The following is a 25,763-nucleotide window of genomic DNA, read 5'->3' on the forward strand; positions in this document are numbered from 1 at the left end:
ACCAGCCTGAGAAGCAGCAAAAAGGCCTACTCTCCCGTTTCAGAAGAGGCTCCACACCCAGCGTCGGCTTCCACCTCCTCTCACGCAAACGCTTCGAGCCCAAGCCTCTCCGCGTGGTGAAGAAGAATGTGTTGGGCGCGGTGGGTTTGCAAATGCGAGAGCTTGGGTTGGGAAGCCGGTGCCGGCGGGGAGACTGCATGCTTGATGGAACGACCCATTCGGTGTACGTAAAAGATTATACAGCTTGAGCAAATCTAAAGGCTATTATAAAATCATCTATTTCATCTCAAGTATCTTTTTAATCATGACTAACTTACAGCTCGGCCTCCTACCCTTCATTCTACAGCGCAACCGGGAAATCCGTAGTCTCGATATTGTCCGGGTACTTCAGACCAGCCTGCCTCCTCACCTCATCCATGACCTCCATGATGGTGATGCTCTCCGCCAAGCTCTGGTATTTGCCCTCCTTGCGGCCCTCGATGATGGCCGTCGCAGCCTCGTCCGCCTCCCAGAACATGCCGTGGCCCTCGCCCTCGGCGTTGCGGCCGTCGCTGAAGCCGTTGTACCAGCCAGACCCCTTGCCGGGGCCGGGCTGCGGCCACTTCTTCGGCTCGTCGGTGCCGTCGCGCAGGATGAGGCGCGTCTTCGTGGGGCGGTAGATGGGCGGGAAGACCTGGATCTCGCCCTTGTCGCCCTGGATGCGGCACGCGGGGTCGGCGTCGTCGGCCACCTCCTTGGGGTCCGACGAGTAGCGGATGCCCGTCGTGGCCACGGCGTGCACGTCGTTGAGCTTGCCGCCGCGCGGGAAGGTGAGGAGGATCGTCGTCAGCTCGTCGGCGCCGCGCGTGCCCGGGTAGATGTTGGTCGAGGACAGGACGGTCGGCGGCTTGCGCTCCGATTCCGGGAGCGTGGTGTAGACGGTCTGGAAGGCCCAGAGCAGGCAGTAGATGCCGAGGTCGAGGAGGGCGCCGCCGGCCAGGTCCGGGTTCACCATGCGGTGCTTGCCGTCGGCGAAGGCCGTCTCTGGGTCGAGGGCGATGGCGTTGTCGGCGTAGACGCGCTGGACGGTGCCGATCTTGCCCGAGGTGATGATGTCGCGGACGTAGATGGAGAGAGGGAAGTAGCGGGTCCAGACGGCCTCCATGAGGAAGAGGTTCTGGGTGGAGTGGAATCGTCAGGCTGGCTGTCAGCGGGGAGATGCAAGAGAGCGTGCTTACCTTCTCCTTGGCCGTCGCGACCAGCTTCTTCGTCTGAGCAGCATTGACGGTGAATGACTTCTCGCACAGGACGTTCTTGCCGGCACTCAGGGCAAGCATGGCGTTCTGGTAGTGGTGTGAATGGGGGGTAGCAACGTAGACAATGTCGATGTTGGGGTCCTTGACAAAGTCCTCGTAGGAACCGTAGGCCTTTGCCGACTCGGGAGCGCCGACGTCCTTGAGGAATTGGGCGGCGCGGTCAGCACTGGAGGAGCTGGCGGCAGCGACAACGGTGTGCTTGACATGGTTGACTCCACGCGTCTTGGGGTCGACGAGGAGGTCGACGGTGAAGCATTTGGCAATGGCGCCGGTAGCAAGAATTCCCCAGCGGATTTCCTTGGGCGCGGCCATGGTGTCGAGCGAGGGGGCGATTGGACTAGATGCAGAGGCAATGGACTGGGGGGGTCGGCGGGGTATAAGTAGCGTGAAGGAAGGGTGGTCGCAAGAATGGGCAGGAAACGGACGCAGGAGTGGCGGGCAACCTTACCTATCACTACCCCGCCATTGGGGAAGCGGCGTCAATGATGCAAGTGGGGCATGGAACCAGCGGGAAATGGGCGGCTAAGCTGCGGGCGTCGGGTTTCAACTGCCCACTCTCACACTCTCACACTCTCGTGCTGCGCTGCCGGGCCGTGTCAACGCCGGCGCCAGATGCAAAGCCCGACACGCCGCTGATCAGATTCATTCATGACATTGTTGCTCTAGGTATTATTGTCCTCTCGCACAGCCGCCGTCTACCCCTCCTTGAACAGATAGCTGTAGGCGCTCAGTGCCGGCACGCCGCCCAGGTGCGCGTACAGCACGCGCGAGCCCTCGGGGAACTCGCCGTTCCGCACCATCGAAATCATGCCGTCCATCGACTTGCCCTCGTACACGGGGTCGGTCAGCATGCCCTCGGTGCGCGCGCACAGCCGGATGGCCTCCATGGTGCCGTCGTTGGGCAGCCCGTACTCGGGCCCGCCGAAGCGCGTGTCCAGCACGACGTCGGCCTCGGTGATGTCGCGCCCCAGCTCGACCAGGTTGGCCGTGTTCTTCGCGATGCGCAGCACCTGCTCCTTGGTCTTCTCCGGCTTGGCCGACGCGTCGATGCCGATGACGCGGTCCGCGCGCCCGTCGGCCGCGAAGCCGACAATCATGCCGCCCTGCGTGCTGCCCGTCACGGCGCACACGACGATGTAGTCGAACTTGAACCCCAGCTCCTTCTCCTGCTGCCGCACCTCCTCGGCGAACCCGACGAACCCGAGCCCGCCCTTGGGGTGCTCGGAGCAGCCCGCCGGGATGGGGTACGGCTTGCCGCCGCGCTTCTCGACGTCGGCCATGGCCTGCTCCCAGCTGGGCCGGATGCCAATGTCGAACCCGGCCGCGTCGAGCCGGCAGTCGGCCCCCAGTATCCGCGACAGCTCGATGTTGCCCACGCGGTCGTACACGGCGTCGTGGTAGTTGACCCAGTTCTCCTGCACCAGCACGCACTTCATGCCGAGGTGCGCCGCCACCGCCGCCACCTGCCGCGTCTGGTTCGACTGGATGCCGCCGATGGAGACGAGCGTGTCGTAGCCGCCTTCGACCGCCTCGGGGATGATGTATTCGAGCTTGCGCGTCTTGTTGCCGCCGAACGCCAGCCCCGAGTTGCAGTCCTCGCGCTTCGCGTAGAGCTGCACCTTGCCGCCGAGGTGCTCCGAGAGGCGCTTGAGGTGCTGGATGGGCGTCGGGCCCTGGAAGGTGAGCTGGTGCTTGGGGAACTTGTCGAGCTTCATGGCGGCGCTTCGTTGCGGGGTATCTCAGAAAACAGGAAGAAAGGGAGGAATTGGCAGTACTGGCGCAAGCAGCCTGCAGCAGCGCCCGCCGCGCCTTTTCAAGACATGTGCACTGTCTCGGGTCGTGGCGGCCGGCCGACGAAGGCGTGAGTTCGGCTTGTCCAAGGCGATGCCGGCCGCCGAAACCGCATCTGCACGGCGGTTGTTGTTGACAGCGCAGCCTCACCACAGTAACGAACTCCAAATCGGCGCCACAAGTAGAGCCCGCTAGTTGGAGTCTCCAACTTTTTGGAGGGGCTGCTATCTTTCCCTGACTAGCAGCACGCCAACGCAGCCAGAGTGCGGAAGAGTGCGGCACGCGGACCCTTGGACGACGCGTTGCGGGGCAGAGATACGCGCATGACGCTCGCTTCATTGGTCCACCGACTCAGACGTCTTAACGCCTTATAGTAAGTGATATTGCTAACAGAAAGCAGATAACCTCCAGTCCAATAACTCTAGTCTCTGCCATTGACCAACCAAACGTCTTGTCATTACTCTTTTTTCCTTTTTCTGCTTTTATCTGACACGGAACTCAAAAGACACCTCCAGCCAATCCATCATTACTTCCACCTCCGATAAGCACTCCGCCTAAACACTACATCGTAAACATCCTACAGCACCCGCACCTTCTCGTTCTTCTTCGGCATATTGCAGTCCCCGTGCTTCGGGAAGATCGACGTCAACGTCGCGTTCTTCTTCTCGAACAGCTCCGGACAGTCCTCCTCGATCAACTTCCACGTGCCCGCTCTTTCAAACTCAGCATCGCGCGCCGCCATGTCCGGCATGTCCTCCGGCTCAGGCAGGTTGAAACGAGTCTTCCACGGCAGCGACTCGGGCGGCTGCATCTTGGGCGCTCTGCCATTCTCGTCTGTAAAGGTAAACAACGGTCAGCCATCAGCATCCTTCTAGAAGCACGACACATCCCCACGTGGCGACCAGGGATAACCCCTACATCAGGGAAACCCGCCCGCGTGTGTATATGTATGCCAAAAACACGTACCTCTCAGCAGATCCGCCGTGATCTGCGTGCTCTGATACGCCTGCGCGAAGACGGTCTCGCCAAAGTCAAACGACGCCACCTGGTCCGCCGCCCACGTCTCGCCCCACGGCGCGACGCGGTCGCGCGGCGGCACCGGCGGCGCCATGCCCGGGCGGACGGCGGAGCGGGGCAGCACGTCCACCGCGTGCTTGGAATGCTTGACCGTGCCAAAGTACCGGCCGCCGCCCTTGCGCCCGCCTCCCTCCTCCTCCTCTGCCTCCTCTTCTTCCTCATCGTCAAACTGCACCGCTCTCCCAGGCGTGACCGGCTCATCCCCACTATCCTCATCCCCACTATCCTCACTGACCTCCTCCAAATCCACCTCGCTCCCAACCCCATCATCATCACCACCACCACCACCACCATAACCACCATAACCAACATAATCCCCCGGCACCCCCGAATACCAATTCCTCTTCCTCCACCCCTCGCCGTCATCGTCATCGTCATCGCCGCCACCTCCACCACCGCCGCCAATCCCGCCGCCGGTACCCCACCCCCCGCGCACGAAAGCAGTCGACTTGTGCAACGGGGCCCCCACCGGCTTTCTTCCGCCGCCGCCGCGCTTGCTGCTGCTACCACCGGCGTCGACGGGTTCGGCTTCGCCTTTGGCGATGCTAGTAGCGAGGGGGTTGGCTGGGGCGGTGGTGACGCGTTGGACGGCGGGGGGTGGCGGTGGGGGAGTGTCGGCGGCGCCGCCGATGCCGTAGTAGCCTTTGTAGGGGTTGAGGGGGTTGAGGTTTAGGGGGTCGAGGGTCGGACTGTGGCGTTGTTGTTGTTGTTGCTTTTAGTGCCTGCTTGTTTGCGAGAGAGGGCGAGGGAGAGGGCGGGAGAGAGAGGGCGGGAGAGAGAGGGCGGGAGAGAGAGGGCGGGAGAGAGAGGGCGGGAGAGAGGGAGGGGGAGAGGGAGAGAGGGGAAGATGGACTTACGGCATAGCCATGGCGAAGAGCGTGCCGCCGCCGCCGTCGAAAGACATGGTGAGTGTTTAGATGGTTGCTCTAGAGAGCGGGTTTTGCTTGTGCGTTTGGAAGGGGATGGGGAGGACTGTGTGGCGTGGCGTGGCGTGGCGCCCAGTTGGTCGATCGGTCGTCTCTGATGAGTGGTGTCGTTGGACGATGGGAGATTGCTTGCTGCTTGCGCGCTGTCTGGCCAGCCTGGCTGCTGCTTGGTAGGAAGCGAGACACGCACGCGCGCTCTCTGCTCTGCTCTGCTGTTGTCGAGATGCGGAGAACGGGCCCGTGTGAGACGGTTCGCACGAGGAGAGTCGTCGGCTAGACCAAATAACTCAGGGATTCGGTCTAAAAGCAGCCGTCTAGCTTTTATCGTGGCGTGTTCTGCGAGACAAGACACAGAAAAGGGTGGGAAGACCGAATGAAGCAGAACCGCGGAAGAAGGGAGGGGGGAGTGATGGAAAAAGAAGGCTGTGACGGTGACAAAGGAGGACGGGTATGTGCCTTGGCTATCTGCATTGGCGGGCCGCTTGCGGTGATGCAGGGTGGTTGGATGGGCACTGGCAGAAAGAGAAAACTGGGAGGTTCGTTTGCTGCATGAGTGATTGCAGGCAGGCTGCTAGCGGAGGTATAATGAGTGTCCCCTTCTTCTTTCGCAGTCTGATTTTCTTTGGTGTTTGGAGCCATGGCAGATTGCCGTTGGTTGGTGCTTGGGCTTGGCATAGTGGAGGCTTGGCTGACGAGGTTGAAGGCAAAGAGGAAACCTGCAGTCAACCGACTGAACGATACCAAAAAGGAACTTGGAAAGAATGATGGAGAACTAAAAAACGAAAGCTTGATTTAAAGAGTATAACAAGGAGGGATATCTTTTGAAATCAACAAGACATGATTACCAGATGGGCGTCTCATCGCGCCAAATGCTCCAAATGGTACCGCCATTGTCCGATCAAACCCGCAAAAACGCCATAAAGTGATTACATCTCTTACGTTCAGCTTTCCTCAAGGTTCTGCTGCTGCTGCTGCCTCTCTCTCTCCCGCATTACCGCTAATCTCGACTCGTGTGGTGCTTCCAGCTCCGCATGCGGCGTCTGCGCCCTCGACCGTGACAAGGCGCCTTCATCGGGCGTCTCCAGTTCTGGCAGGGTGACATCTTCGTTGGCCGGCATCTCAAAGACCGGAGTGACCTGCGCCTCCATCTCTGCGAATTTGCGGGCCTCGACGCCGTACAGCTCGGCCTCGGCTGTTCCCGACCCCTGCATCTCGTGCCTGGTACCCTCGCCCTCCAGCTCCGTCTTGTTCCCGACGCCCGTGCCGCCATGCACATGGCCGTCTGCACCGGCATCCATCTCGTTTTGCGCTTTCTCCTCCTCCGTGAGTCTTGCTTCTTCATCGGCGGCGGCGGCGGCGGCGGCGGCGGCAGCAGCGTCCGCGGCAGCATCCTCGGCGGCCTTTTCCTGCCTTTGCTTCTTGCGACGGTAGGCGAGCCAGAAGATCAAGGCCAGAATGGCGACGACGGCAGCGCATCCCACGGCGATGCCGGCGATGGTGCCAGCGCCGAGTGAGGTTCCCGAATCAGGAGTAACATCCTCGATCGGGACGATGTTCTGCGTGCTGGAAGATTCGGGAAACAATGCCTGGTGGACGGAAAAGGTCGAGTGATCATAGTTTGCGATGACGTAGGCATTCTGCAAGAATGCGCGGCCGAGAGTGTACTGCGTGTCGTTGACAGCGCGCTTCAATGGGAAGTAGCGAGTGGCGTTTGGATAGACGGGCCACGAGGCGTTCAGAGCCATACTCTCATACGGCAGGACAATATCGACGGTGTCGGTCGCCGTCGTGTTGGCGCCAATGGTGATTGTTATGGCAGCCTTCTCATCCACGAGTTTCTCGTGCTGGGTGTCGTTGATGAGATAGATGGAATAATCTTCGTCCCACGTGATGCCAAATGCATCTTCAAAAGCAGTACAATCATCCTCGGGAAACCACATCGAGGCGACCAGTGAGTCGATGAACCAATAGTTGGGGGTGGAAAGAAGTGGCGTCGAGCTGATGTTGGTCGTGACGGATTGGACGGCACAGAGCAGGTCTCGGGAGATGTCTGAGCCGAAGGGGATGGTGATGTCGTTGGGCTCGTAGCGGGCGGTGTCTTTTCCACCCAGGGTCAGACTGCCGTAGACCTTGGGGACTCTGTTGTAAGAGCCAGCGGTGTAGGACCAGGATGTGCTCGGGATCATGGACTGGTTGACCAGCGTCTGCAAGACGGTGGCATGCGGGTTGTTCAAGTCGGTGAAGTTGACGGGGCGCGGACTCAGAGGAAAGGTGCCTTCGTAGATGGTCTTGTCGGCAATGCCTCCCACCACCTGGTTGTCCAGCGAAGGCAGTCCAAACGACGGCCAGCTCAGGCCTACGGTGTCGAAGCCATAGTGACCGCGGGCATCTTGACCGACGCCCAGGGACTGCTCAACCCAGAGCGTCGACAAGCTGTATATTCCTTCCTCGACCCAGGTGGAGGATTCGTTGATGAGAAAGACGGAGCCGCGAGCATCCTGGCAGGTGTCCGTGGGGCGGTCGTCGTTGAGGCAGCCTTCGGGGAGAATGGGCCATAGTGCGGACTGGCCGGTAGCTGGCAGCAGGTGCAGAGTTTGGGCGGGAGTGCCAATGGTGAAAGCGAAGGTGGACCAAGGCCCATCGTTGCCGTCCCTGAAGATGGATGCGGTCAGAGGCGGTGGGTCGGGGGCGAATACGAAGGGCCTGAGACATACCAGTACTGGGTGGGCTGCAGCGAGATGGGCTTCGCGGTGCTCTCAGCTTGTGCCGTGCACAGCAGAGCGGCCACGAGCAGCGGCCGGGCGAGGGGAGTCATGATGTACGGGACCTGAAGGAGGTCGCGCACGGAGCGAAGGACAGAATTGGCGATCAGCAAACACGAGATGCGGCGGGCGAAACGAGCGGCGACATGGGTGCGATGCGAGAGAAAACAGAGCGCTGGCAGGCCTGGAGGTGGCTCTGCACGCATACTTCACGGGCATGTCGAGGCGCTTAAGCGCTGCGGGCTGGAGCAACGGTGCTGGCGGAGCGAAGGGCCCGCAGCGGAAGGATGGATTGAGCAGACGCCAACTTTGGATTTGGCCCCGACAGGGCGCCTCGCAGGGCCAGCGCGGGCGTGTGATTGGCGGCCAGCGCGACACCGAGAGGGGCGGCGGTAAGCTCTCTATTCTTGGCTCGCGTCGCACCTGCCCTCCGCCAGAACACTGCCGCTTCCCTCGAGTCTGACAATTGCTCGGTTGTGCGACCTGCGCCTTCATTTCTGGCAAGGCTGCTGCTTGAAATACCCATGCCTGCGCCCAGGCCGGCAGCTCCCGGAGTCAGAGCTCAGTTCCTGCAGTCTCGAGGCCGGCGGCCGGCGGCCGTGGATTCAAATTCAAACCGCCCCCATCTTCCTTTGGTCTCCATCCTCGCACGGGGCGTCGCGCAGGGCCACTCGCTCTGCGAAGCGTCGCCGGAAGGATTGGATTCCATGATGCAATTTTTCCTTGGACCACGCCTGCCACGTCCCAGCCCGCCGGCCAGCTGACTGCCTCATCTTCGCCCATCAGCACCCAGCCGCTAATTAACAGAGCCGGCAGAATTTGTCCGCGTATATCTCGCCATGCATGCCACAAATTTGCTGTGTCCCGTGTCGGCTGGCCTGGGCTTCCATGTGGCTGCTGATGGCGCCCAGGCACACGCTCGTCTGGATCAACGACGGGGTGGACTTGGCCGTGTCTTTAGCTCGCTTTGCCCTCTTGGTTCCTCTGCTTTCTCGTGTCCTCCTTGCCTTCGTCTTGCGCGCGTCTCTCGTTTAGCCCTTTTCCGTGATTCCGTCGATCATTCAGCATGCGCGGGGTGATACGAGTATTGGCAGCTCTTGCTGCCTGCTCCCTTGTGGGGGCATATCCCCAGCAGAGTAAGCATTCCGGCACTGGCATTCGTCTCGCGACCCACCCTCTGACTTTCGCACAGCCGCACCGCCGAACGGAACTTCGCCTGCCACTTCGCCTGGAATCACCCCGGCCGCCAGTTGCGAGGCAGACTGCTCATACAGACCCCCATACTTTTATTCCGTGACATGGACTACCAATGATATCACCGAAAACATCACGTATGCCACCGTCATCACCATCGTCAACACCGTCCGAAACACGACCAGATATGTTACGAGCACCATTGACCTGCCCGACAACTATACTCTGCCTCCGACCAACGCAGCCGGCACTGTCGTTTGTCCCGTGCCCTACAACGGTGGCACCACCTTACTGTGAGCCGATTCTGCCGTGACGACAAGACCGAGCGCTCTGCTAACAACATCGAGGCCGTTTCCGAATATCGTTGCCGATTACAATGATTACTACAGCTGGAACGGTCGGCTGGCGACCACGCAAGCAAATGCAACCGCCACCACCATCTGCTCCGACTCGGGAGGTGATGTCGTGACTTTCAGATCGCATCCAGACTTCAACGCTTTCTGGTCGAGCCATGCGACACCGCATCCTACCCCTACAGCAACGGGTCCGATATTTGGCGACTCGCGAGGCCTGAATTGGGGATGCACGTGGAATCCCGCCGATGAGGGCCCCGCTTTCATATCCGCTTCCTTCACTGACGAAGCTGCGCTTTTCTCATGCTCTCCTCACGATTGGGCTCCCGTCGCGACCATGCCAACAGCTGCTTTTCTCACTGTTTCGTCCGTGTCGTACGAGGGAGATGACGATGGCCTCACCACAACCGCTGCGTCTGCACATATCGAGACCTCGGTACCCGTGCAAGCGCCAACCCTAACCAAGACCGACGATGCCACATCTTCAGCTCATACCGAGCTTAGTACAGTCCTCGAGTCTCCAACAGTCACTTCAATTCCACATGCATCGACTTCTCACTCTGAAGTGGGAACGGTTGTCAACCCCCCAGACACCACTTCAACCGCTCACACCGAGGAATCGGCAGGAGTAACCCCTCCGAATGAGACATCAGTACCGGGATTTGCACACACCGAGGAGCCGGGATCCGTGCAGCCACCTTCCTTGTCCACCACGTCGACCATCTTTTATACAGCACACACCGAGTCGTCGCAGTCACTCGACGAGCCATCACCAACTACGACCTTGACAGCACACACCGAATCGCCACAACCCGTCAACGAGCCCGAACCAACCACTGTTCCACCAACAGAAGTCGGGACTGTCATAAACCCGCCTTCTGAGACTACTAATGCAGGTGGGGCGGTAGGTGGAGTCATCGGCTCTCTAATTGGAAGTTACCTTTCCAACGGAGGGGCTCCTCCAACAAACGTGCCTGCGCAACCCGTTCAGAGCGCCGGGGCAAATCCGCCTGCGGATACCCAGCCACCACCGAGCACGAACGTTCCAGTAGGATCAACATCTATAGCCATTGTGCCCACCATCATCCCAACAGTTATTGCTGGAACAAGTACCAGCATCCCTGCTGTGGTCGTGGGTTCAATGACTCTCACGGCGGGCCAGACGGTTGTAGTTGACAACACTCCCATTTCCGTACCCACCGCCAACCCCCCGGCAGACCAATATGGCCAGCATAACAATCAACTCCCACAATCTCCCGCAGTGGTCATCGGAGGCAGCAGCACCGTCATTCTCCCCACCACCGCCGTCGCTGCTCCCGCCACCCAATCACCCACGCCACCCGCCCTCACCATCGGCGACCAAACCATCCAACCATCCGGCGGCACCGCCTACATCATATCCGGCCAAACCGTCCTCCCCGGCGGCTCCCCCATCACCCTCGGCTCCGGCCCCGGCTCCTCCGCCACGATCGTAGCCCTGACCACCAACCCCGCCGGCTCTCCCGTCGTCATCCTCGGCAGCTCCACCCTCCCCTACGTCCCCGTCACCGGCGCTCCCCCTCTCATCATTCCCGTCTCCCTCTCCCCCTTGACCCTCATCCCAGGCCAGACCGTCCAGCCCGTCCAGCCCGTCCAGCCCGCCTCCGGTGGAGCGAGCAGCACCGGCTACGTCGTCGACGGCCAAACCCTCATCCCCGGCGGCCCGCCCATCACCGTCGGCGGCACCGCCATCGCCCTCACCACCAACCCCGCCGGCCAGACCGTCGCCGTCGCCGTCGCCGTCGGAAACAGCGGCGCGGGCGCGGGCGCAGCGGCGGCGACCCGAACCCAGACCCTCGCTCCCGCCGCGACGGCGCAGACCACCCCCGGCCCCCTCGTCATATACGGCACCACCGTCCAGCCCACCGTCAGCGGCGGGACGACGGGATACGTCTTCGACGGGCAGACGCTGACGATGGGCGGGACGGTGACGGTCGGCGGTGGTGCGAGTAAGACGACGACGACGACGACGCTGTTGGTGTTGACGACGAATGCGGCGGGGCAGACGGTCGTCGTGCAGCAGCAGGGTGTCGTGGGGGCGGCGAGCGCATCGGGGACGGGGACGGGGACGGGGACGAAGACGGGGACGAAGACGGGGACGAAGACGACCGGTGGTGGTGGTGGTGCGGCGGCGTCGGCGTCGAGCGCCAGTCAGGGGGGGCTGGGCGGGTTGATCAATTCGGGGTTGGGTGGGGGTGTTGCGGGTGCCACGGCGGCGGCGGGGGCTTCGTCGTCGTCGTCGACGGGGGCGGCGGGAGCGGTCGCGGTGGGGAGAGGCGCGGGTGTGGAGGGGGGGTTGGTGGGGGTGCTGGTGGGGTTGTTGGTTGCGGTTGTGTGAGGGGAGGGAGGGTGGTTGGTGCTGTGATGTTTTGTTTTGTTTGTTTGTTTGACGAGTTCTCACGATGTTGGTTTGTGAGGTTTTTAATGTTTAACAACTCTTTTCTCCTATGAATGAGGTGCGAAATTTCTGATAGCGCTTGCTTGGTATGTAGGAAATGGCGATTGGAATGGTGGGCGTGATGTTCCGTGCAGTGGTCGCGGGATTGGTTGGTCTGGTTCAGGAAGGCGTACGTTCAAAAATGAAAGCATAGCTATAGTCTGTGTTTCCAGCGGATATATCGGGGACGGTCTTGAGGGTAAGAGACCGTTGTGGTGCTGGGGAACGAACTTTTCATGTTTTGCTTTCCGCTTTCTCATCAAAACGCTCCTGGAACTATTAATAGTAAACAAAGCATTCCTCACACACCTTGATCTGTTCGTACGACTCACTCGATATCCCCAAAACCCCTCACCTTGGGCCTATTCAAGCATCTGCACCAACTCCCAAAGACCTTCGTCGCAAGTCCACGTCTTTGACACATCCCACCCTTTCCAAGTTGGGCATACACCAGTATTAGTCTACTCTGGTGCCAATACTTCCGTCGGAGCTTTCTTGTGTAACTCCACCTATTACACACACATCTCCTTCACGAGGCCATTTTTCACTTCCCACTCCAACAACCCCCAACACGCAGGCTGCACAACTACCACGATACCCCACTAAGCCCGTTGCGGGATAGCCAGCCCTAGCCCGCCGGCACCTTCCCACTGAGGAAGGCCTATGGTAATATAAACCATTTTCTCGATTCCCACTTCAACAACCTCCAATATGAAGGCTGCACAACACGGTCTTGTGGTCTAGTGGCATGATTCTCGCTTAGGGCTCACCCTGGGTAACTTGCGAGAGGTCCCGCGTTCGATCCGCGGCAAGACCCTGTTCTTTTGCTGTTTTGGCGTCCGGGGGGTGGTCGTTGCGGGCCTTTTTTGTTCTCTGGATGTGGCCGAGGAATCCCCGGCGGTGTGTGCGGGAAGAGGTGGCTGTTGGAGAACTGGGGAGTTGGAGATGGCGTTGGTCGTGGGACCGCGGCGCTCATGGACGGGCGGGCTGCTTCACACTCCGGAGGTGTTGGTGGTTTGCGAGGTAGGTAGTCTTGTGCGGGTGGGCCAGTCGGAATTTCGAAAAGGGACGGGGTGGGCGTCGGACTGATTTTTCTAGTTGAATATATTATTTTGTTCTTGAATGATTAAAAAGTACAGACATGAGCACTTCTTGTATGCACTTGCGGAAATCGTGGGGGGGTTGTGTCTTGCCGACTGAGCTGCGCGAAATCTGCGTTGCTTCCATGTCTTTAGGTTGTGTTCACTTGAATGCAACGATGCCCGTAGTCGCAGGACTTGTTCGCGAGGCTGTTCTGTAAATGATACTCTTCGCGCTGCGACATGATGCCCACGAAGACATGTACTACCACCCACGAGGGCATGGCGATCGGCCAAACCATCTCTGTTCTCCACCCGAGCACACTTCCGTCCCGAGGTTTGAAGACTGCCGCAATGACCAACAAATGCTTATTTCCTAGATGTGAAGGCCCGGGAGAAGGATGGTAAGAGTTCCTACTAGTACTGGAGAAGTAGCAACCCCGATGGGGGAGAAATGCTCAGGCGGAGCAAATTGGGAGCGGGATACCCGACAGGGCATAGCTACGTCGACCGAGTTCCACGGTCTCTCAAAAGAGCAGCTTGACTACTGCCTATAAATTCGTGGTCTGAAATCTGTAAGATATATAGGAGCTTTGTTCTTTGTCCTGGGTTTTAAAAACTATTTGTGTTGCGAATCGATAATAAATTGGCATTTGGCTACGTTCTATTTACGAAAAGTCTTCAATAGAGAAAAAAAAGGTAGAGAAGGCCTACTTTTATAATAAAGTAGGCGGTAAAAGAAACGAATTTCGCCGAAATAAGTGAACTAGTAGTTCGTCTGAATTACAACAGTTTGGGTTAAAAGATAGGACACTAGTTGTCCTTGAATGGCCGTCTGAATTTCATGGACAACGCGGTCTGTGCGGGGTTCTGGCGAAGTGGCCGATGGCTTCTTTCAAAGAGCTTTCCTACAAGCAAATGCACAGATCACCAGGAACAGTGACATCAGCGTGCACTGGATTTTTTCAGGATGGGATGAATACATCCAACTGCGCTTTTCTTACTCGTACCATTCCTCTGGGGTAGCTACGCACGTCTGCCCCCCTTAAATTCTCTATTTGTCACTCCCAAGAGGTATGGAAAATCCATTCTTAAGCATTTATAAGAACTAACAACTCTATCGATTCACCAGACTGATTGAAACAAAATCTTCCTGCATTGTCACCATCACACCAGAAGATCCGTATCCCCACAATTCCTACTGCCGGGAAAACCATATCGAGCACCGAGCGTGGACGTTCTAGGAAAGAATGTCATCTCCCCGGCTTCTGGTTTCCAGCGCCACCAATCTGCGTTGGCTCTGCAAGTCTCTGCACGAGAGTACGACGGAAAATGAAAGAACAAGGAGGCCCTGAGTCGCTACGATATTGACACGTACAGTCTACGAACACCTGAAAACTGGGGGCAAAAAACGGCGTCGCTTCATCCACGAATACAGTCTTAGGAAGATGCGCTACTGTGATGCAGGCATTTCCCGGCCACATCGGACATCGCACAGGAACGCGTGAACGAGACGGGTGATGTTGGTGTGGCTGGTTTATGGGAGAGTAATGCTTCATATCACGTTGTTTCAACTGATAACGAGGAAGGAGTTTGATAAGTCCACCGTAAGGGAGATTACTCTAGCATAATCGTTAGATAGCCGGAAATACTAGATACCCATGAGACGTCGAAAGATACATGACAAGGCGATTGCAGGGGGTAGTGTTCCGAGTGGTATAGCCAAGCTCCAAACTCAAGTGGGTGACTATTGAGTAACCCCGGCCGTTGAACATCTTGCATTTTTGCCGTTAAGCATATTCATTTCTTTGCTTAGTATTGGGCCGTTTAATAGTTTGGGGCCAGTGCCGATCTGGAGCGTGATCTTACCAGAATGCTTTTGGACTATTTCAAGACCTTTGTTGCTTCTGGTGAACAAATATGCTGGTGTTCATAGCGTAACTATCATGACAGTTTGGGAAATACATGCCGCGATACTTAACGGATTGATTCGTTGCGTGGAAGAAGAGAGAAATTAAAAAAACGAACCGGATATTCTAAGATGGACGACCGTTGAGTACGGGTAATGTCCAAAGATCAGAGATGGAGGACTTCCGGAAATAGAGTAAGTTTTCACATTGCATGACGCGGCTGTGCACCGTGGATGTGGTGGTGACGTTCCACACTGTCCAAGTACTCTACATGCTGTCAGTGCATCTTCTTGTTGCACAGATTGTGAATTGACACACATGTTGCGCAACTATCTTTCTATGAATGCAGCCTGAGTACCGCTGGCCAAGACCATCCTTCGTACTTCGAGCCTAGTTTTCATAGCGATGTTTCGCATCCGCACATGCTTCGGGTGTCTCAATCTCATCACAGCTCCGGTACGATCCAACAAAGTATATCCAAAGATTAGTTATCGATTTCATGATACGTCGTGAAAGTATAAAGCTAAAATCGTACCCGTCAAAAAAAGAGATATATAGAAAACAAACCAAGTCCCCCATCCAACCCCTCACAACTCACCCACCCTACTGCTTATACCACCCGCTCCCGACCGCATTCTCCTTCGCCTTCCCAACATACGTCTCGCTCCAGCTCTCCCAGTCATCCGCCGTCGCCAACCCAGTCGCATCCGGGAAGTTGACCTCACACCCCAACGCCAAGTACCCGGGCGCCAGCGTGCTCGACACGAGATTGACGACGCTCTCCAGCGCCGCGACGACGTTGTACAGCTCAGATGGGAAGTTCGCATAGACGGCATTATACAAGAAGCACGACAAGCCCTGCACGCTGGTGGGCAGGTCGAGCGGGCCGAGGACGAAGCTATCATCGGCGCCGGCGCCGCCGAGGGCGGGCAGAGCCGACAGATAGACGTCGAGGATGCCGCCGACGGCCTCGACGAGGGTCATGGGCACGTTGCGGCGGTACCAGCCCTGCGCGGGGATGCGCTCGGGCACGTGCGTGTAGGTGAGGGACGGGTCCTTCCAGGCGTCGGCGCCGGAGCGCGAGGGCTTGGCGCCGTAGAAGGAGGTGATGGAGGCCTCGTTGGCGAGGCCGCCGGCGCCGAGCGTGCCGTTGGACATGAAGCCCGGGATGAAGTAGTAGGCGCCCATGACGACGGCGGCGCTGGGGACGTTGAAGTAGAATTGCTTGTTGGCGGCTTTGGAGGCGGCGTAGCGGTTGGCGAAGTGCTTCTTGACGGCGTCGACCGAGTAGGTGCCGTCGCCCGTGTCGAGGGCGCGCTGGTGGAGCTGCTGGAAGAGCTTGGGCTGGAAGGAGATGTTGTCGCCGTTGAGGTAGAAGTCTTCGCGCGTGGCGGAGGCGTCGCCTTCGTTGAACTTGCCTGCGGGGGGAGGGTGTGTGTTAGCGTGGGGACGGGGGTGGCAAGGTGTTGTGGGAGGGCGTGGGCTTACCGTGGCCGGCGATGCCGGAAGGAGTGCCGAAGATGTCGTTCAGGGCGCCGTTCAGGAGGCCGACGCGGTCGTCGGGGCCGCCGATGCTCATCTTCTGGGAGAGGATGTCGCCGCCGTCGATGTCGCCGCCGACTGCGAGCAGCGCTGCGAGGTCGGGGGCCATGTTGAACAAGGCCTGGGTGCCGGCGATGAGCTCGCCGATGGTGGCGATGCCGGTGCGCGGGATGTAGCCGTGGTTGGCGAGAGTGTTCAGACCGGGGCAGGGACCGCGCTGGTCGGTGTCTCCAGGAGCTTTGAAGGGATAGTCATCTGCGGGCGCGTGTCAGCGCATGTCCTCTGAAAAGGATGGGAGGAAGACCACACACCTTCGGGGAAACGCTTGTGGCCGTCGACGGCGTCATCCGTGGGGATGAGACCAAGGACAGAGTCGACGACCGCCTCGACGGTGCCGCCGAGGAGAGTGGTAACGCCGTTGATGATGCCGGTGCCGAGCTGGCGAGGAGTGTTGACAACAGGCTCGGGCGCGCGGCGGCCGGCTGCGTGCTCAGCAAAGCGCCTCTCGATCTCCTGGCGAGCAACGGGGTGGTTGAGGAGGGCGTCCATGCCATCAGGCTTGAGCCATGGGAAGGCAAGCGTGGACGGCGCAAAGAGCGCGGCGAGAGCGAGAGAGTACTGCATGTTGACAAGTGAATGCTGCTGCTGCCACACAATGGATTGTTGCACGAGAAAGAAGGCACCTCTTTATACCGTCTTGAGCTTGATGCTCAATCTCGATCTGATCGCGAGCACAGCACACATGGCCAGAAGCAAAAAGGATACGGAGCTGATGGCGTATGTGGCAACGGGAGCACACGGGGGAAGACGCATCTCCCGTTCCGGTCGTCCACCAGCTGGATTTGCTGATTCACGGGCCGCGGTGATAGGTCGAAGGGCTGAGATTAGTCTCTCTGTGCGGTTGTCAAGCGGCTCCACAACGCCCAGTTGGGCGCGCAGCGCGAGTTCGCGTAGAGAATCGGCCCCCAAAGCGGACAAACCTCCGGCTGCCTCTTGCCCGTTCGGGCCATGGAGTACCCGCGGCACTGGTTGACAGCATCCCCGTTGCGCATCCGATAGCCGACATTCGGATCTGCTCGTATCATCCGAGACGGCGCCTTCACCGGGCGCCTAATGGGAGTCTGGGGATGGACTGCCAAGAAGCCAGAAGTGAGCTCAGCGGCGCACAGTGCGGCAGACGAGGCACCGACGTCCAGACAAGCAGCGCGGTAGCCTCGTTCTGGGCAGGCACAGCTCGCGGGAGCTTGCAAGCGAAGTAGGTACTGTGACAGCTGTCACACCCTCAGCTAGCCTCAGTTAGCCTCGGTGGCGATGGCCCGTATCCACATTTACAAATGCCGGCCTTGCGACTGGCACGGCCGTACTCCTAGCGCACGTCCTGCAGTTCAACACGGGCCTGGCTCAGCTCGAGGTGGGGACCGATGAGGTAGTGTTGGACCATGTCCGTCTGGGGCGCGCCGCATCCGCACTCAAGCTGCAAGCCATGCAATAGTCGGCCCTGAATATGGGGTGACCGCTATAGAAAGGCCGGCTGTTGTGCATTTTGTTTTTCCTGTTTCGCCGGTCCTTTGCTTCTAGATCGTCGATTACGTAGTGGGCGTTCTACGGGCCGAGCCGACACCTACACAGTCTTGTATTTATCCGCGACTTGATTGGAGCGGCAGCTGAGGGAGAGTCATTGTCAAGAATCCGCGGCGCAGCTCCATCGCTACTTCGACCGTATCCCATGCGGAACGGTGGGTTCTGTCACCACCCACCACAGATGGAACGGAAAAGAGTGCGCTTTCGGCTTGGGTCAGGCAGGGGCAGACGTCCACGAGGGACGAGGGCGAGAAGCCACCAACAACTTGCCATCAGCCATCAACCATCAACCTTGGAAGCAGTCCCGGCACAGGCCATCTTGCATGGTATATGCCAGGGAGCACATGCCGGCCGATTGTCGGTCCGGCCACACCGCCGAGAATTTTCCAGGGGCAAAAAATCATCCATCGTGTGATGCACTGCTGAATCGTGTGCTTGGCCATGCACTGTATTCGTAGATGGTGTGATCAAGCAAAAGAAACGTGCCGGTGGAGCAACGCCAAAAAGATAAATCAGGGTCTTGCCGCGGATCTGGCTGTCTGTTAGGACAATGTTGGCACTTGGGGTTGAACTGATGGACTCACCGAACGCGGGACCTCTCGCAAGCTACTCAGGGTGAGCCCTAAGCGAGAATCATGCCACTAGACCACAAGACCGTGTTGTGGGAGCTTCATAATGAAGGTTGATGGACGGGGGGTCGAGAAAATGGGTTATATCGAAGACGGGTTGCCATAGAGGGAAGTTGCCGGCCTGCGGGCGCAGATTAGCCGACTACCATTCAAAACAAGCAGAGAGCGCAGGTAGATAAGCATTTTTCAGGAGAATGTGTTGTGGGAGCTTCGTATTGAAGGTTGGTGGGCGGGAGGTCGAGAAAAGAGGTTATATCGAGGACGAGTTGCCGTAAAGGGAAGTTCCCGGCTTGCCGGTCCAGATTAGCCGACTACCATTCAAAACGAGCAGAGAGCGTAGGTAGATAAGCATTCTTTAGAACAACGTGTTGTGGTGGCTTCGTTGAAGGTTGTTGAAGAGTGAGTTGAGAAAATGGGTTATATCAGAAAATGCCTGTCAGAGGGGAGTTGCCGGCCTACCAGTGCAGATTAGCCGACTACCATTCAAAAAAGCAGAGAGAGTAGGTAAATATGCATGTATTAGAATAACGTGTTGTGGTGGCTTCGAATTAAAGGTTGTTGGAGGAGGGGGTTGATAAGTTGGGTCGTATCGAGGACTGCTTGCCACAAAGGGAAGTTACCGGCCTACCAGTGCACATTGGGCCCACCATCATTCAGACGAGCTTGCTGGGTAAGCATTCCTTGAAACAAGTGTGAGAAGGTGCGGCTGGCGATGGGACTGAAAAAAGGGGTAAAGGGCTGGCAGCATCCCGGTCAATGGTCGACCCCCGGATCGACCACCACCACCCCCGCCGTAGCAGTCGCGAAGAGCATTGCGCCGTGTGGAACACGAGAACCCTTGCAGAGCGTGGGGTCTTTCGAGCTTGCAGTTGGGCGGCTGCATCCATCACTTGCTCGGCCTGCTTATGCAGGATTGGAACAGCTCGACATCCAGGCCGGAGAAGAAAGACAGGACCAGTGAGGAGAACAATATTTGCAACGATTGATCAAAGAAGACAGCAGAGTAATTCAGTCAGGCCCGGTAGGCAGATCGCATTCTATGCGGAGGTGAAGTGCTTCAGCGGGTCGAATTCTCGTCGTTGCCAGGGTCATGTCATTTTTCCTGGCCAAAGTCAGACGACGAGCAATACGATGCTTGGATAGAAGTTACCTTTGCAAATCGCAACTCAGAGTGGGGAGAGTACAGGTATGAACAATGCGTCGAGTGATGGGTGGGACTCAAACAACCAGCTTCGTATTTCCACACTTCAGCTCGCCTGCTCCTCGACATAGCGCCTCATGGAGTCGAATTCGGTCTTGCCGGTCTGCGAACGGTGAGATTCAAGGTCTGCGAAAGTAAAATCAGACTAAAGCATACCGATATCAGGTATCTTATATGTGTCTTTCCAGCTTGTCAGCATCGTTGGCCAATACAGGCAGGAACACGCTCACAAGATCGGTCACACCCCGGTGCCTTTCAAACTCGGACCGGGCATACTGGTGGAGTTCGTGGCGGGTTGACGATGGGGGGATTTCTGGAAAGGTCAATTACCGGCGGGAGCAAAGTGCACTCGGCCGACATACTATTGAGCGCTCTGACAATATCCCTCCAAAGAGAGATGACACGTTGCCTCTGGATGAACTGGAGACGAATCAGAAGAAGCGCAGGCGGATGAGGGTGGAAATAGCGGCTACATGGTCGAGACCTATGGTCGGTCCTTTCCTCCGGCCACCGAATCTCGAGGGTCGCGGGGCTACGGAGGCATATGTACGGGCGTGTCCAGGGCCACAGCGAGAAAAGAGCATGTTGGTTGGCGTGGGGTGCGGAGAAGGCTGGGCGCCGAAGTAGAGGACCACGGCGTCGGATCCGGCCAGCCAGCGCGGACCACGTTATCGGCAACCGTAGCTGACTGGCCCCACTGGCCCCACCACCACGCCCAGACGCGTCTCCCGCCCAGCGCGTCACCGCCCAGCGCGTCTCCGTCCTGCGCGTCACCGTCCTGCACCCCTCCATTCCGGCAGCCTGCCATTGACACCGCCGACATGCCTGGCGGCCTGCTGCAAGGAGTCAAGCGGCCCAAGGCGCAGCCCGAGGAGCTCATCGACAGCATCAATGCCCTGCCCCGCCCTGCTTTCTCCGCCCGCTTTTTTCCGCCGCGCTCCAAATTGCTCCAGCACGGCGACTACCATGTCTCGCCCAGGCCGGTGGCTGACCTCGACCATGACGAATTGATGGCCTGCTTCAGCCTCATCGAGACCACGTCCGCCGCCGACTACAAGAAGTCTCCCCGCGGCTGGCACCCCAACGCCAAACAGCGCGAGATGAGGGAGGACAACATGCACTATCTGCTCGTCCGCAAAGCTGCTCTCGGCGAAATCGTCGCCTTCCTCTCCTTCATGTTCACCATCGAGGACGACTATCCCGTCGTCTACATATACGAGATCCATCTGGCAGAGGAGCATCGGGGCGCCGGCCTGGGCAAACACTTGATGCGCATAGTGGACCTGTGCGCCGCCGAGGGCGCCGTGGACAAGGTGATGCTCACCTGCTTCAGGAGCAACGCCGTGGCCTTGGCATTCTACGAAAGGCTTGGCTTCGGCGAAGACGAGTTCAGCCCGCCAGCAAAGAGGCTGAGGGGCGGTAAGATCAAGGTGCCGCCGTATTTGATCATGAGCAAGAGCGTCGAGGGTTGATTGTTGGTGGTCTGCTTATGTCAGCAGACTGGTCTGAGCTCGGGCTGGGAACTTTTCGCAGGCGCCCATCAGTTTTTCCGCCTTCTCGACTGGGCAACATGTCAAGTCCAGTCGTGCTGCGTGCACGCTCAGCGCGTCCTGGCCTCCGCCCGATATCGGCGCGTATGCTTTGCCCTCTCCATCAATGGCCTGTTGCCCAGCGAGACTGACGGTGGAAGCAAGGCTGCATCGCAACATACCCCAGGCAATTGCCACTATCAACCGCATCCCGGAGACCATCACTTCCCGCACGTGTTGCTGCAACTCGCAATGCCCGCCAGAATGCCCGCCCATTCTCGCAGTCTGCAAGCTTCGCTGCACAAGCTCCTGCCGCTGCGACACCCTCACTAGAGGACCACGCAAAGGCTGTCGCCAACATCTCGGCCGCCGTGCGCGCTTTCCACGATCGAGGAGAGAAGTTCCGCATCTCGCATGGCTCCACCAACAGCACTCGCCAATCCGCCACGAGGCGAAAGACCAACTTCATCGACACGAGCGGCCTATCGCACGTGCTCAAGGTTGATGTCGAAGCCCGCACCGCCCTCGTGCAGCCCAACGTCCCCATGGACCGCCTCGCCGAGGAGACCATGAAGCACGGCCTCATCCCCCCCGTCATCATGGAGTTCCCCGGCATCACCGTCGGCGGCGGCTACTCGGGCACCTCGGGCGAGAGCAGCTCCTTCAAGTACGGCTACTTCGACCGGACCATCAACTGGGTCGAAATGGTCCTGGCCAACGGCCAAGTCGTGCGCTGCTCGCGCACCGAGCTGCCCGACCTCTTCCACGGCGCCGCCGGCGCCGTCGGCACCTTCGGCGTCACCACCCTCGTCGAGCTGCAGCTCAAGCCGGCCAAGAAGTTCGTCGAGACGACGTACCACCCCGTCTCCAGCGTCGCCGAGGCCGTCTCGCTGTCCGAGCAGCTCATCGCCCAGCCCGACACCCACGACTACGTCGACGGCATCCTCTTCTCCAAAACCTCGGGCGTCATCATCACCGGCCGCGCGACCGACACCCCCGCCCCCACCGCCCCCATCCAGACCTTCAGCGCCCCCAGAGACCCGTGGTTCTACCTCCACGCCCAGGACCGCATCAAGGCCGGCCGCGCCGCGACCGACGCCGTCCCCCTCGCCGAATACCTCTTCCGCTACGACCGCGGCGGCTTCTGGGTCGGCCGCTCCGCCTTCGAGTACTTCCACTTCCCCTTCACCGCCGCCACGCGCGCCCTCCTCGACGACTTCCTGCACACGCGCATGCTCTACGCCGCCCTCCACGCCTCGGGCCAGTCGCGCCGCTACGTCGTCCAGGACCTCGCCCTGCCCTTCTCCACCGCCGAACGATTCATCGACTACACCGCCGCCACCTTCGACATCTGGCCGCTCTGGCTGTGCCCCCTCAGGCAGAGCGACGGCAACACCATGCACCCGCACAACGCCACCGACCTCGAAGAAGTCCCCGACGTCGAAAGCGGCACCACCCGCACCCGCCGCCGCCCCCTCCTCAACGTCGGCCTGTGGGGCTGGGCCCCCCGCCACGCGCAAAACGACCCCGACGCCTTCGCCGCGCTCAACCGCGACCTCGAAGCCACGCTGCGCGAGCTCGGCGGCATGAAGTGGCTGTACGCGCACACGTACTACACCGAAGACGAGTTCTGGCGGACGTACAAGAATCGGGACTGGTACGAGGCGTTGCGGCGCAAGTACGGCGCCGAGGGCTTGCCGAGCGTGTACGAGAAGGTGCGGGTGGACGTGGGGGAGGAGAAAAGGCTGAGGGCCGAGGCCGGCTGGGCGAGGCGGCTGCTGGATGTGTGGCCCGTGGGTGGCGTGTATGCGATTAGGCGGGCGATCAAGAGCGGGTTGTATTGGAGGCATAGGGATGCGGTGTGGAATAAGCATGGGGCGGGGGGGAAGGAGTAGGGTGGAGTGGGTGGGTGGGTGAGTGGGTGGCTTGGGTGCGGTGGTGGGGATGGTGAGTGTTTTGTTTGTGTGTATGTACTATTCTAGATGGTGGGGTGGGGTGGGGTGGGGGATGTGTATGTATGTGTGCGTGCGGTTGGTTGGTCGGTCGGGCTATTCCATCATTTTCGGTAGAATCGTTGACGTTTGGAGGTTGTCATCAAACGTCATCATGGCGCCTCCGCTTGGTCGTCACTGTATCGTTATAACATGCTTGCCTTCACCACCACCCATCCAGCATGGAGGCAGGCGGTCGCAGGTGCGAAAACATGCGGGGATGGAGAAATGGCAACACATGACGAGAGACGCCAACGCAGAAAGTTTCCAATCATCACGGGATGACCCCCACCCCAGAACTCTACCACCGGCAGTGATACGGTGGTCTTTGTAGCAGATCCCAAGGACAGTGTCAGGCGGTGTCATGAAGTCTTGCTCTTTGCTCAGCAACCGATCGCACACAAAAGGAAGAGGAGGAAGAAGAAGAAGGAGGAAGGAAAGATCGAGATGCACAACCCCTTTTCTACAACCTGATTTCGAGAGGCATTGCAGAAAGTCGTCCAGGCGGTGGAAGAAGCGTTTCCAGTGGGTCTTGCGCGCGATGCGTCCCGAGCGATGACTAGCTTGCTTCTCCGTGTCGCAAACCAGCTGTGTGGAACAGCAGTGCGGGTACGACGTGTTGTGTATTCACTCGCACGTGTGCGAGTAGCCGTGAGGAGCAGGTTTGGATGAGGTGTTCCTGGAGGCTCTGGGCGTGGAGGGACGAGAGTTGCCTTCTTGGAAAGGGGAAGTGAGGGGAAGTGAGCTGGGGACGGGGGATGGCGGAAGGCCAGAAGATGCGAGGATGCGCACGAAAAGGTCAAATAGGCTCGGGTTCCGGTGGGGGATTTGATGTGGTGAGGTTTGAAACGCGCCATTGCTATTGCGATGGTATGGCTTGAATGCTGCCAGACTTAGAGCCGATCAGAAGTCTTTCCGAACGGGGATTTTCCAATCACCTTTTGCCGCGTCATGAAGCTGGGACTCTGTGACAAATCATTGCGAGAAACGTCAGAGGCTGTTTGATGTGTGCGAAGCGATTAAGTATGCAGAAAAGTCAGCGACATATAATATCAGTCCACAGAACCTTGAAGATACCAGACATATCCCAACGCCATGCGGTAGTGGTTTTACGGTGCGCTTCCGGTTTTGCAACACACATATAGTCAGTCGTATCTCTGGATATCGTACACGTGTGCACCTTTGCGTAGGATCTAGCAGCACTCCTCCTACTTGTTTTGTCGATTATAAGAACGGCGTCTACTCTCCTCTTTTTTTTCTTTCCCATTGGCGTTGCGAACCTTGATATCATTACTACCATCGTACTCCACTTCGGGTGCTTGTCTCGTTCTGCACGATGTTACATGTGAATCTATACGTGTTGCTACCGCGTTCGCGCGCTGATAATGGCCCTCGTCTGCTCCACATAACGAAGACGGATCGTGTTGTGGTGCAGTGATGAACAGCAGCATGGCGTGATGATGATGACAAGCACCGTTGACTATGGAGGCTTATCTGCTCTGTGCCTCCCTCAAGCAGCCAAGTAGACTCGTGGGTTGGGTTCAAGAGGGCTCGGTTATTGAAAAGTAAGGAGTGTAGCACCCTCGTGCTGATTAGAAAACTAGACCGTCAAACTTTAGTCGACGAGACAAATAAAGGCACAGGATATCAGGCGCCGTTTGTCTGGCAAGTGTGCACATGCGCTGCTGCCGAACCGAGTCGAAGGGGTAGCTGCTGGCTAGCTGTTTCTACTTTGAGGAGAAATCGTGAACTGTACGATTCCCATCTTCGGTTTGACTGCCACTTTTCTTCCTTCGTCTTCTAATCATGGTCCAGAAGACGAGACAGAAGAGAAGTAAAAAGCATCCTCACATCCCCTTGAATTTCACCCAAAGAAGCAGAATCCAAAAGACAAAACGGCGAGGAAAAAAGGCCCAAGAACAGAAACTCGACAAGTGCAGTCACTGGAAATCACCTTCGTTCAAGGGACCCCATCAGGCAGCTAAGAAACCATCACCCGTTAACAGATCTCGGCAAACAAGTAACTTTTCCAGACATGATATTACTCAACATCAACATAAGCATTTGATCATCAAAGCTTGAAATAGCCGACTTAGCGGGGACTAGTTAGCGCTGACAGGAACCAGATTTTGCGTGAAGAGACGTCAGCGAAGAAGCTCAAGGGGGGGTAGCCAATCCTAAAAGGCCAGTACCGTGGCATACACCGAAACGATGACGATGTGGGCGGGAGGAGCAGATATAGTAATCACCCACTCTCCGAGCCTACCTGTGATAAGCTTTTTGAGTATCCCGCACTCAGCGTCAGCCACATCAGAGCGGTTCAGGGATAAGCACATTCACCATCACACCGGTCACATGCAGTTCAGGATCTCATATGTAGGTCATATACGCTCAATGCATTTTTCGGAACTGCATTGCATCTCTTTT

General features: G+C 58.3%; 7 protein-coding genes across 7 annotated transcripts; 2 read left to right on the plus strand and 5 right to left on the minus strand.

Moving 5' to 3' along the window:
* Positions 1–340: 340 nt before the first annotated feature.
* Positions 341–1,607, minus strand: BKCO1_28000107 (dimeric dihydrodiol dehydrogenase; the record flags this gene model as incomplete). Its single annotated transcript, XM_020273644.1, has 2 exons — positions 341–1,156; positions 1,218–1,607. 2 exons carry the CDS (start codon positions 1,605–1,607, stop codon positions 341–343), a joined length of 1,206 nt encoding a protein of 401 aa, XP_020129955.1.
* Positions 1,608–1,990: 383 nt separating this feature from the next.
* BKCO1_28000108 (1-aminocyclopropane-1-carboxylate deaminase) lies at positions 1,991–3,010 on the minus strand (the record flags this gene model as incomplete). The annotated part of the gene is made up of 1 exon (XM_020273645.1): positions 1,991–3,010. The coding sequence occupies one exon, from the start codon at positions 3,008–3,010 to the stop codon at positions 1,991–1,993; it is 1,020 nt and encodes a 339-aa protein (XP_020129950.1).
* A 653-nt stretch (positions 3,011–3,663) lies between these two features.
* On the minus strand, positions 3,664–5,067 carry BKCO1_28000109 (uncharacterized protein; the record flags this gene model as incomplete). The annotated part of the gene is made up of 3 exons (XM_020273646.1): positions 3,664–3,920; positions 4,053–4,852; positions 5,021–5,067. The coding sequence occupies 3 exons, from the start codon at positions 5,065–5,067 to the stop codon at positions 3,664–3,666; spliced, it is 1,104 nt and encodes a 367-aa protein (XP_020129949.1).
* A 963-nt stretch (positions 5,068–6,030) lies between these two features.
* BKCO1_28000110 (acid protease) lies at positions 6,031–7,904 on the minus strand (the record flags this gene model as incomplete). The annotated part of the gene is made up of 2 exons (XM_020273648.1): positions 6,031–7,741; positions 7,804–7,904. 2 exons carry the CDS (start codon positions 7,902–7,904, stop codon positions 6,031–6,033), a joined length of 1,812 nt encoding a protein of 603 aa, XP_020130009.1.
* A 1,013-nt stretch (positions 7,905–8,917) lies between these two features.
* On the plus strand, positions 8,918–11,775 carry BKCO1_28000111 (mucin-2-like; the record flags this gene model as incomplete). Its single annotated transcript, XM_020273649.1, has 3 exons — positions 8,918–8,987; positions 9,044–9,338; positions 9,393–11,775. 3 exons carry the CDS (start codon positions 8,918–8,920, stop codon positions 11,773–11,775), a joined length of 2,748 nt encoding a protein of 915 aa, XP_020129971.1.
* A 3,691-nt stretch (positions 11,776–15,466) lies between these two features.
* Positions 15,467–17,029, minus strand: BKCO1_28000112 (heme-thiolate peroxidase; the record flags this gene model as incomplete). Its single annotated transcript, XM_020273650.1, has 3 exons — positions 15,467–16,281; positions 16,352–16,660; positions 16,717–17,029. The coding sequence occupies 3 exons, from the start codon at positions 17,027–17,029 to the stop codon at positions 15,467–15,469; spliced, it is 1,437 nt and encodes a 478-aa protein (XP_020130010.1).
* A 3,608-nt stretch (positions 17,030–20,637) lies between these two features.
* Positions 20,638–23,240, plus strand: BKCO1_28000113 (fad binding domain-containing protein; the record flags this gene model as incomplete). Its single annotated transcript, XM_020273651.1, has 2 exons — positions 20,638–21,283; positions 21,679–23,240. 2 exons carry the CDS (start codon positions 20,638–20,640, stop codon positions 23,238–23,240), a joined length of 2,208 nt encoding a protein of 735 aa, XP_020130011.1.
* Positions 23,241–25,763: the final 2,523 nt, after the last annotated feature.

Source organism: Diplodia corticola, assembly GCF_001883845.1.
Source record: "Diplodia corticola strain CBS 112549 chromosome Unknown scaffold28, whole genome shotgun sequence".
In the NCBI taxonomy this organism is placed as follows: Eukaryota; Fungi; Ascomycota; class Dothideomycetes; order Botryosphaeriales; family Botryosphaeriaceae; genus Diplodia; species Diplodia corticola.